Source organism: Syngnathus leptorhynchus, chromosome 6 (genome assembly GCF_054491065.1).
Source record: "Syngnathus leptorhynchus isolate UIUO chromosome 6, UIUO_Slep, whole genome shotgun sequence".
Lineage (NCBI taxonomy): Eukaryota > Metazoa > Chordata > Actinopteri > Syngnathiformes > Syngnathidae > Syngnathus > Syngnathus leptorhynchus.
In genome coordinates, this window is record NC_141200.1 from 4,808,088 (window position 1) to 4,818,993 (window position 10,906).

The 10,906-nt window shown below is 42.5% G+C and overlaps 2 protein-coding genes across 6 annotated transcripts in view; one reads left to right on the forward strand and one right to left on the reverse strand.

The window, feature by feature from the left end:
- Positions 1–10,906, forward strand: part of ca12 (carbonic anhydrase 12) — a 50,033-nt gene that overhangs the window by 22,604 nt on the left and 16,523 nt on the right. For 3 of the 5 annotated variants that reach the window (XM_085913492.1, XM_085913493.1, XM_085913494.1), the window contains exons 4-5: positions 6,510–6,688; positions 9,931–10,128. The gene's annotated coding sequence lies outside the window, so the exon portion shown is untranslated. The other 2 variants (XM_085913496.1, XM_085913495.1) reach the window with 2 other exon arrangements.
- fbxl22 (F-box and leucine-rich repeat protein 22) lies at positions 5,461–10,515 on the reverse strand. Its single transcript, XM_085913506.1, has 2 exons — positions 9,877–10,515; positions 5,461–6,698 (listed from the first exon to the last, which is right to left on the reverse strand). Exons 1-2 carry the CDS (start codon positions 10,212–10,214, stop codon positions 6,350–6,352), a joined length of 687 nt encoding a protein of 228 aa, XP_085769632.1. The 5' UTR covers positions 10,215–10,515; the 3' UTR covers positions 5,461–6,349.

Sequence of the window (10,906 nt, forward strand, 5' to 3'; positions counted from 1 at the left end):
GCCTCAATAGCGGAGAAAATGCATTAGCGGGCCTCAGTGAGGTGCGGATAATTGACCTTTTTCTTTCAAATTCTTTGCACACGTTTGGCACTGACCGTTTATAGAAATTCAAGAATGTGAGCTTGAGTGACAAATGGCTTTTGTGCTGCGGCAGCTGCTAATTTTCACTTGTTCAGGTAAGAAACCCATTAAAGCCTTGTGTACCGTACGTCTCGTCTTCCTCCAAGCTCCGCCCCCCCCCCCCCCCCCCCTGACAACACTGTAAGGAATTTTATTGTGAGCTCAAATTGAAAGGCTGTCATTAGAAGTACAGTATGAGCTTGTTCTTGTATCCATGCTGTGACTCTTACAGCCGCCCACTCCCTTACCTCATCATCTAAAGCCCCCCCCCCCACACACACACACACAATCTCCCTGAACCGTGCTTACATCACACGAAGCTGCCTTGTCCTCCTTACAGTCAAAAAGTAGTGAAGTGTGCGGCACCTCCTGAAATGATTTCATATTTTTCCAAACAAAAGACAATCTTGGAAACATCAATTTAAAAAAAAAAATGGATTGTCCTTTTGAACTCGTTTTCACATTAAATTCATTAGTTCAATGCTAACAGGATTATCAGATTATTACAATAAACCACTAAAACAAAGCACACACTCAATATTCAATCTTCGGGTAATAACTGGAACCATGAATGAATTTGCTTGCAGATTTGTTCTGGAACATGAGGACATTAAAATATGTGGCACCAGCAGGCTATATTTTCAATGAGTGCTTTATTTTTTATTTTTTTTGCTTCAGGCCCTCAAAATGGTGTAAACAACATTCAGTACCACAGCTGCTACATTAGCTGCAGAAAATCTGTTTTTAGTCATTTCATTGATTTAAATTGACATTGAGTGTTATTGTAGCACTGCATCAGGTTACATATTGATTAACTCCTTCAGGTCCACGGAAGTGCTGGAACCGCTTTAGTACTGTACAGTATGTTAATAATCACCATTTCCCATGTCATCATTGTTGAATGTCTTGTTTTTAACCTGTGACGCAATCACAGATAGCATTCCCCCTTCGGTGCTCCACTTAGTCCCTCGCACGTGCTCCGGCCAAAGCTCTACAGCCTTTTGTGGATGCCTCACCAGACGGAGGCAGAGATAGCGCCACAAATAGACCCGTCGTCTGACTCACAGGGGAGCAGTAGCCCCACTTTTGTGCCTCCTATTTCGTTTGCGCCTTAGGCCAAAACAAGTTAGCGAAGAACCACAGGGAAATCAAATTTGGGGTTATTAGATCATCATGAAACGATTCGAGGGGGGGGGGGGAGAGGAGGAGATTTACGAGTGCATAAATACTTATTGTTTGGAATATAGGTTGATATATGACGCTTTGGTCTTTGTCAGACAATAAGGGGGACATTTTGTTTATGTAGTGCTGCGTTAATGGACAAGACAGGATTCTTTTTTTTTTTTTTTTTCGACTTTGATCAGGATGACGGAAAGAGGACAAGAGGGAGAAGGAAAAGAACAGTTTGTAATCCAAAGCATAGTGCATCATTTGTCAAACGTGACGGCGGCAGTGTTGCGGCATTCGTGGCTACTAATGGAAGCGGCTCACAGCTGCAAAAAGATGAATCGGGAGATGTTTGTGGTTATGCTCTCTGCTTACATTCAGAAAGTACTTCACAATGGACATTTGTGATGACTACAACATTTTAGTTGAAATGCAGGCCTAACCCTTCAACATTTTTTCAAATATGACTAAAGACAAAATTGGTTCCAGTAAGACTGTAAACAAGAAAATGATTTTAATCCGAGCAGTATTTAGTTGCTGTCATTCTGCCTCGTTAAATATACGGTTAAGAACAAATTCCAAATACTGTCAATTTAAACCGCTGGATGTCATGACGTCCTTTTCTTTTACGTAAGAATTTCAGATTTAACATAGGTCTGTACAATCGCGCAACGTTCGGGATGAAAATAGAAATTGTGCAGTCTAAGTTGTCCTCATTTTACTTTTGATGCTTCAACATCAGGATACGCAGACGGACGATTAATGTCAGCATGTCTGCATGAAGAACTGGGAAAAAAAAAAAATCTTCATGTGGTTTCACAGCACGCAAAAGTGGGTGGTGAAAGACCGCCAACGACTGAGTCAAAGCTCCATCTGTGTTGCGGCTTCCGTGACTTTTGCGTCTCCCGTTTTTTTTTTTTTTTTCCTTTAAATATATTTAAATTCAGGATATCGCTCTATAGCAGACACAAACGATCTCCTCGCGTGACTTTTGCTGTCCTTGAATCGGGCGCACGAATGCATCTGTGCGTGACGGCCCTCTTTATCTCCCTCCCTGCTTTGCCATCAATCTCATTCACGTTATCACGCAAAAAAAGCAAACTGGTGATATTTATCTCCATTTTCTATATGACTTTTATGTATATCCTCACACTCGTATAGTACCTTAGATGGCTCGTGTTTTTTTTTGCTTGGCTTCGATACAAAACAACAACAAAAAAAAGCTGTAAATATTTCATAGCCCTGCAATCCAGGCTTCGGTCTCCAGAGAGTTACAGTACCTACCCAAAGACCGAGGCCTCGGGCAAGGAGCCTTTGAGTGACTCTCGCAGGATGGAAGAATCCTTGGGACACAAGAAAGGGCTTCAAAGCCTTGGAACATTATTAAAATGGTCTCTCCATCTGCAGACGTTGTGCCTTCAGGATGCACCTACCTACCACCGCTACCAAAAAACACAGATGCTACCGATACACGTGGAAAAATAAAATCATCATCAAACTTGTATCACTCCACACTACACAAAAAAATATATTTTGTAGTAACTTTATTTATTTTATTTTATTTTTATTATTATTATTTTTTTAACTTTATTTATTTGATGCTTTTCTATAATCGTGATGTGATTAGTAGCACTAAAAGGTGGATTAAATTGCGTAAGTCCCCACTCGGGATGCTCTTAAAACCAAATTGAAAACAACCCCTCCCCCTAACCTTTTCCTTCCGCCCCTGCATTGACCTCCCCTTCGCCACGCCTTGTCCTCCTCCCCCACACCAAGGGGTGAGTAATCAGTGATACTGGAAATAACTCCCATGGCTGAACTTATAAGGGCGTCAGGAAACTGCTGATTTTAGGCTTCGGGCACTGAAACCACAATCCTCCACCCTTCTCCTTTTTACAATGACTTTACATTTCATTGTGCAGGTCATGTGGCACACGGGCCTCGGACCTTGGGCAGCATAATGCTTTGGCTTTAACTTCTCCGTTTCTCGGTTCTCCACCTAATTGTTTTTGCCCAGTGTGTATAAATCATGAGAGCAACTCATGACAGCATGAATTCTTCGTTTTATTGAGGGTCTGGTTCACTTTTTCCATAATTAAAAATGTCTTGTGTGCTATGTGTGCAACCACACAAATGCACAACAGGCTTAAAAACAAACTTGCTGAATTCTAATCTGAAACTGAATTTAGAATCTTGAAACTACCTTTGCAAAGCATTTTTTGGTCATCACCTTTTCCCTATCTGAGCAGTGTAAGTTGATATAAAAAGGCAGCTTAATTGTTTTCGTCACAAGACCTTTGTGATAAACAGATTGTCTTTTCCGCTAATGAAAAGCTATTTCAGCTATGCAGGGCGTAGGGGAAAAAAAAGGGACATTTCATTAGGTACGTCTGCACAATCCATCCATTCATCCAAATGTTTTTTTAAATTTTTATTCACGACATTGGATATTCCGCTATTGTTTCAGCAAAGCTCCTGAAGCAAAAGCTACTGTTTGTCAAAGGGTGTGTATTTGTACTTAAAAAAATGACAAAGTATTTGTACTCTATTACTTACCCACGTATACTACGTCCATTGCCCCTTTAGTTACAAGTGTTTCCAAGCAGCTGCATAAAATCGTCCACCATTAGCATCTTCCTCCCCGCGTGAAGCAGAGCAGCTAATTAAAATGATTAGAGAGAATTTACCTTATCTCCCGGATGATTTTTAATGAAATTAGTTAGTCTAATAGAGCTTGAGTAATGGATTTAATCAACTTCCTCAGAATTAGCCATTTTGTACAACTACACTGATTCCAAGCGTGTTTTTCATTCAAATGAGCTACTTGCTGTGAAGGGCTCGGGTCATGTCTGGTTAGTATGAATATTGTTAAATAATTAACCCTCAAAATCTGAAACTGAAAATTTGTGCATCTTACCTCCCACACTGATCATGTGGATTTTTAGATAAGCCATTGTGGAAACTGTTGGAAAACGGGTATTGTTTAATTTGCTGTGCCTTGAGTAAAAGACAAAATGTGAACCCAAGTCAAGGCCAAATCTTTTATTAAACTCAGCTACAGTGTAATGTGACCCAGGAGCAAAACAGTAGGATAAGGGACCTCTGCCAAGGCTAAACAGCAAACAAAAGGGTAAAAAAAAAAAAAGGTTTGTGTGGATTTGTAACCATTTGTAAGTTAGCAGGCTACTTCCTGTTTTCTTGAGGATGACACAAGACATCGCAGATGGATGAATAAGCCAGTCTGATCCTTAGTTGGAATTTCCATTGCCGCAATGGAAACCCAATAAATTCTGAATAGGGAAAATATATTTTTAAAGACAAGCTCTACCTGTGTCTGCTGGAACATTTCATAAGCTCTCTTTGGCCAAAGCATCCGCCATCCCGCTGAGTCCAGTCCGGGAGGATGCATTGGTCTGCAGTTTAAAGCAGATGGAAGTCCGTTCCTCCTCTGAAGGCCTTTGTCGAGTTCATCGCTAGTCAGCATCAACACGTGTAGGTAGCGGTGTCTTTGTTTTGATTGCAGCATAGTCGTGCAAGTGGAAAAAAAAAAAAAGAGCTTTTCCCAAAACCATTTTCTGCCTGCACTGTAGTGTCAGAAAATGGCTGGAAAAAAACCCCCACCATTATTTTTCTCCACTTTCAGTTGAAAATATGGTGTAAATATCCTCCTGCACTCAAAATGAATACATTATAAGACAAGTCAATCTCTAGCGGACATGGAGCAGTCATTGCAAAGTAGTCTATGAAGAGACACTGATGGATTTATTCCTACAGGTGATGCCTTCACAAAACACTTTGTCTATTGTTTGTGAGTATCCACTCACAAAAAGACAGTTGTCATATTCACAGTATGGCTTTGTTCCATTCATTTATTAAATGATATTCACTAAAGTAGCCCCTCTATGCAGCAACAAACTAGCTTTGTGTCTTTTTGGACACTTTGTAGTGCGGAGGCCCGCCTTGCATGCATTAGTGTATTAGCCAAAACAAAAGGAGCCGTATAAGTGAGCCGACATCCAGCGTGACGTGTTAGCGTGGGTGAGGTGTCAAAGTTGTTTTGTTCTGTAGCGAACACGCCGCTTGTTTGTCTCTCTAAGGACACGCATGAACGCAACAGGTCTTTCCAGACACGTCTTTGTTGAAAATGGTATGGCCGTAAAAAGAACCCCCCCCCCCCCCGAGTGGAAACAAAGGCCGCTTTGATGGCTTCATGTTGCTACACGCCAAACATGCAGTCAGTTGTCTGTTTGGGCTGGAGTCCACCTGGAAAGCTTAAAGAGCTCTTCATTTGCTCAAGATGGCGGGTCAAATGCCAAATATATGGCAGCCAGCACTGTCATTGAATTTTTTATTTATTTTTTAAAGTACCGTTGCCTTTTACATACAAAAAAATATATACCTCGTCTGCAAAATGAAATGACACGCAAGTAAAATCAACTAAATGCCAAATATACCGATTATTTAATTCGTTTAACGCCAGCCCAATTAAAATAGAATTTTTTTTTAACGTCTATAGCTGGCAGTGAATGAGTTAAAGCTTCGTTGTGAATATATTTGGAATGTTCACTTAAGACTCTCAAAGTACAGACATGCTGACTAAAAAAAAGAAATTGTTGCATTTGCATTTTAACCATGCCTGTCATTCCCGAATATATTATAGCGACACACAAATTATGACACCCTCCTCTCCCTACTTTGCAGCCCTTTATGATATTTTCTTACTAGCGTCTTAATTTTGAATCTCCCTTTTAAAATTACGTAGCTATGGCAACGTACTATAACTTTGCCTGGTGATTGGGTGTGATTAGAACCCAAGTGTCCTTAAGAATTGCTTTCAAGAGTTTGTGGAATTCATAATGAAATTAGCAAGTGCAAGTTTTAAAAAAAATTGAGGGGTGCCCATCTTTTTTTGCTATTCACACTAGGACAATATTCAACTCAAATTAAGGCAAGGAGTACAAAGTCAGGAATTGAAAGTAGTAAAAATAAAGTCAAGACAAACCCTATAAATAATCATTTTAAAAAACTCACACTGTGAATGAAAAATATATGGTCCTTGCTATTAGGAGATCTCCAAGAGTTTCTGCAAGGTTCTCCTGAGCGGCACATTCTCCTCAGGCTTACTATCTGGAATCATGCCTGCGCTTCTCTCTGCACTCAGCCTCAGCTCAGGCCTCTTCTCTCGCATGACCTTGAGCCCCTCTTTTGTGATGTTCCTGCAGAAGTCCACCCTGACCTCCTCCAGGCTCACGCCGTGAGCCGCCGCCCCATCCAGGATGCGGTCTGTGATGCGGACGCAGTTCTCCAAGTGGAGGTGGCGCAGCTTCCCGCACCTCTGCAGGACGACGATTACGTCCTGATCTGTGATGTGTGCGCAACCGGAGAGCTTCAAGGATAGCAAGTGAGGGCACCTGCAGCACATACAATGACAAAATCGCTCAATTACAGGCACTGAATTTTAGACATACGTACATTTTTGAGTTCGTACAAACTTTGGATCAAAATTTTCCGCAACATGGCCTGGCAGCACTAAATTCTATTGATAAAGCTGTCCCTTAATAAGAAACAATAAGAAAAGTTATGCAGATAAGGTCCCCAACTTGAAGGTTCGCAAAAACTGTAACTGCTCATTTCTGTTAGCCTGTCTATGACGTTTTGTATTGTCTGTTAGCATTAAGCTAACGGACAATCATTAGGGGAAATTACAGTAGATTGTTTGGTTGATGTTTTTGTAGTTTACGATTTAATTTTATGTGTAATGACCGTATTGCAGATTTTTACCTATTGTGCCCCCCCCCCCCCCCCTGCAAATAACGGTGGTTGATTTGTACCGCTAGCCTGTTGTGAGTCATTTTTACACAGCGAAAGCAAGGAGGGATTAGTTTTGTTTGAAGAGGGACAGTCACTACTCCTAAGTAAGCACTGCTGTTTGGCGCGTGTGCTTATTTGCCAAAGGCTGCTCCTCAGGCCTCGGTGTTGGGGCGGGCGGCGAGATAATAGAGAGTTACAGCTGGAGAAGATGACACACGTGTTGAAAAGCAAAGCTCAGAGAGGCGGCAATATGATCAGTGATACTTTGCAGCTTGCCGACGCTTTGCTCCGCGTCCCGATGGGACTATGTGTTTGGTCGAAGAAAGCTTTCATAAATCAAGGGCGTCCGGTTTTAGTGGGCAGAACAATAACAGGATGACTGGCAACTTAGCAAACGGTCGTTTTGGTTTGAACCCGATTTTTTTGTCTTTTTCACACAAAGCATCTTTGACACTCGTCAGGCCGGCAGGGACGAACGAGCACGCGGGCGGCAGAGAGATGTCGTTCACGTTCACTAATGCAGCTTACATAAAGACTTACATAATCTTAGCGCTTTGCCACATGTGAGCCAAACATATTCCAGTGGACTGCCAGTGTGACGGGTGCTGCCCCAGTAACCTCGGCGCATGTGATAGCAGCGCATCCACGTGCAGCAACGTGCCAGCGCCCAGCTTTAGCATGACAATAACATAAAATGGAGATTCTCTCTGTTGGATGTTAAAGTTACATAATCCACCCACTCATAGCAACTCCCTTTTAATTTGAGCGTACAGATTCCATTTTAATTGTAGCCCTTAAAAGCTTTAAAAGGAAATTGGCTACAAGCTGATTTTTTTTTGGCAGCTCTCCAAAAGTAACCGCACCTTTTCCAGTTCATGCGTTAGAAACGATTTATGTTAAGCAGATGCATCTTGATCAGTTTCTAAAATGGAAACTTGTTTTGCTGCTGTCAGACAGAATCCTGCCATCTGCAGTTTTTTTCTGATTGCAGGCCTGATCATGATTCCGTCAGTTTTGTTTGTTTGTTTGTAGCTTTTTGATTAATGAAGTACAAAATAATCCAAACAATAATCACACAGAACAGTCCGGTCTGATTCTCGAGACTGAAGATGCAATTATCTCGCTAATGACCTGTTTGGTTACGCTTGGTGGAATTATGCCAACAAACCCCCAAAGTTTTTTTGGACATACGAAGGGTGGCTTTGTTCCCAACACATTCAGTTCACATTTTTAGAAATCTTTGAACTTTTTTTTTTTTTGTGGGCACAAAACTAGACACACTTTGTCAGCTAACTCGACAAGGCGTGCTTGTGTTAGCGCCGGCGCTCAAAGCCTCCATTTATTCAAACGCCACATATCTCACTGCAGTGGTGGGAAGTAACAAAATCCAAACAAATACAGTACTTTGTTAATTCGAAATGTTGTCCACATGCTAGAAAAAGAAAGGCCGGTAGATGTTTTACAGCTTTTCCCATAAAAAGCCATGAGACGACCTCTGAAGAGGAAGACGAGGAGGCAGACATAGATGCACATGTTCATTCCTCTGACAACAACAAAGAGTCAATTGTAAGCTCCACCTGCATGCACGCAGTGGGCGGGGCTAAGGCCATATCACTCTTGAGCGCCCCTCCCAGGCTCGCACAAGCTTTCCTCACAATTTGGGGGGGGGGTTTATCAGTATGCCATGAGTGGAGGCTCCAAGGCATCAAAATGGACGTGCCAGACAAAGTAGGCAATTCCAGTTTGGACTGGTTTTGCAGCTTCATGTGGCCGGCTCTCAAATTTCACCCAACAGGAAATCCACACAGGGTCATTCATGCAAGCCCCCCCCCCCCCCCCCGCTCACAGATGCAAAGCAAGCAACCCCGCCCTCCCCTCCCCTCCACTTGTCTTGCAGCTGCGTCACTTGTCTGTGGCGTGCGTGTGCGTGGATGTTCAGAAGACATCATTACGCCTCTGCAAATGCTGACAGGTCGGGCTCGCTCACATGACAGGATGTGCTTTCTTTTGCAAGTGACCAATCAAATGCAACTACCGCCACATTAGTCAATGAAAGGTAATGACGTAGCTCAGCGCTGCAATTTTCTCAGAATCACGTGTCGGCTTTTAGTGTTTTTGTTTTTTTTTTAATCCTCAAGCACGAGCTGCCGCTAATTATTTTGTTCCCTGTCAGCGAGAGATAATTACACCTGCATGATTTTCCTTCCTGAAAAAATCTAAACCTGTCATCCATCCATTATTTATTTTTTTCCATGTCGGTGATTGCTAAGCAGGGTGCCGATGCACATTAAGAGCATGCTGTGAGAGATGAGCAAGTAGGAAATGATCCGTTTTCATTTCGTTTGTTCAAAAGCGTTTTAGTATGATGAATCGTTACACGCAGAACAGGTAAATGACGATAGGAACAATAAACCTGTGTATCCACCCGTTTCTATTCATACAAAGGAATAATAGCTTCTTATTCAACTAACAGGCCCAGATTGAACACCAAGTCAATTGAGCTGACATCATACCATAATTATTACTGGCATGCCATGAGATGTTAAATAGTTTCTTTGACTCTTGACTGGCCTTCAGCATCTTGTTGTCGCTTTTGATTGACGTTACAATGTTACATTGTCACTGGAGTTACAACAAACTATTGACCACTGTCACCATTTGAGGTGCTTCTGAGTAACCTCAAATAAAGCTCAGATGTTCTAGTAGGCTTTTATTTTTTTTGCTGCTTTTTGTGCCTTAGCTCAATCATTTAAAAAAAAAAACATATCAAGCACTCACATGTGGCCGACACGAGCTAGGAAGGTGCTGACCAGTCTATCGTGTTTTCTGCAGATGTCCCTCTGAAAGGAACTCTTCAACCAGTCCTCGATGTTGCACACCTTCAGCACCCTGCTGGAGTACCAGCAGATGGACAGGTGACGCAAAAAGCCTCCTAGCACAAAGTTGTCGCACCTCAGCTGAGAGAGCGAGTCAAAGTGGAGCACATTCCACAGGAGGGGGTCCAGAAAGACATCCCGCAGCTGCACGCAGGTAAGAGACAAACTCCTGCGGCTGTCCTTATCCAGGAAGGAGAAAATATGCAGGAGACACTCGCGGTTGAGCTGGATGAGATCCATGGCGTGGCCGTTTCCAGATTCACGGAGGGGCCTCGTCCCCCTGGGCGGCGAGAGGCCTGATGGTAGGCAGCAACATTGAGCCTTGTGGCTTGTATTGTATGGCCTAGATACATGATACCTCCTTGGGCGCACGCTGGAGGCCTTTGCACATATAAGGCTGTGTGCAGTGGAGGCTATTTTGGGAAGACAACTGCCAGCGCAGTCAGAGAGGGAAGTGTTGGAGCCACACGCTCCCTTTCCATCTGTCGCCGCTCTCCACGGGCGGCAAACGGCCCACCGGGGTGAAGCAGATGTTATCCGGCCGGGGATGACTCGTTATCTGATAGAAATGCACCCTGAGTGACATGGAGGAGAAAAGGGAGGGAGTAACTTTGACACACAGCGTGATACTGTTCGTTAATACTGCATTTCGTACGGCCAAGTTGAAATGATTATTTGTAGGGTGTGACCCAAAAAAAAAACAAAAAAACGGGAAATCAATTTAAAAGACGCATCAAATTGAACAGAATCACTCCATTTTGAAATATATCATGTATGCATGTCTCTAAAAGTGAAAACATGATAAGATATTTGAGACAGACAAAAAAAAACATCACATTTTGACCAATACATGTAAATATGAGACTAGTCATAACTGTAAGTCCGGGAAATGCGGAACTTGGAAAAAAAAAAAAAAAGGGAGTACAGTACAA

Bases quoted from the DNA above. Each gene is read 5' to 3' on its own strand.
- fbxl22 (XM_085913506.1), bottom strand. From the start codon at position 10,214: ATGGATCTCATCCAGCTCAACCGCGAGTGTCTCCTGCATATTTTCTCC. The intron at 6,699-9,876 runs GTGAGTGCTTGA...TATGTGCTGCAG, and splicing joins CTAGCTCGTGTCGGCCACAT to GTGCCCTCACTTGCTATCCT.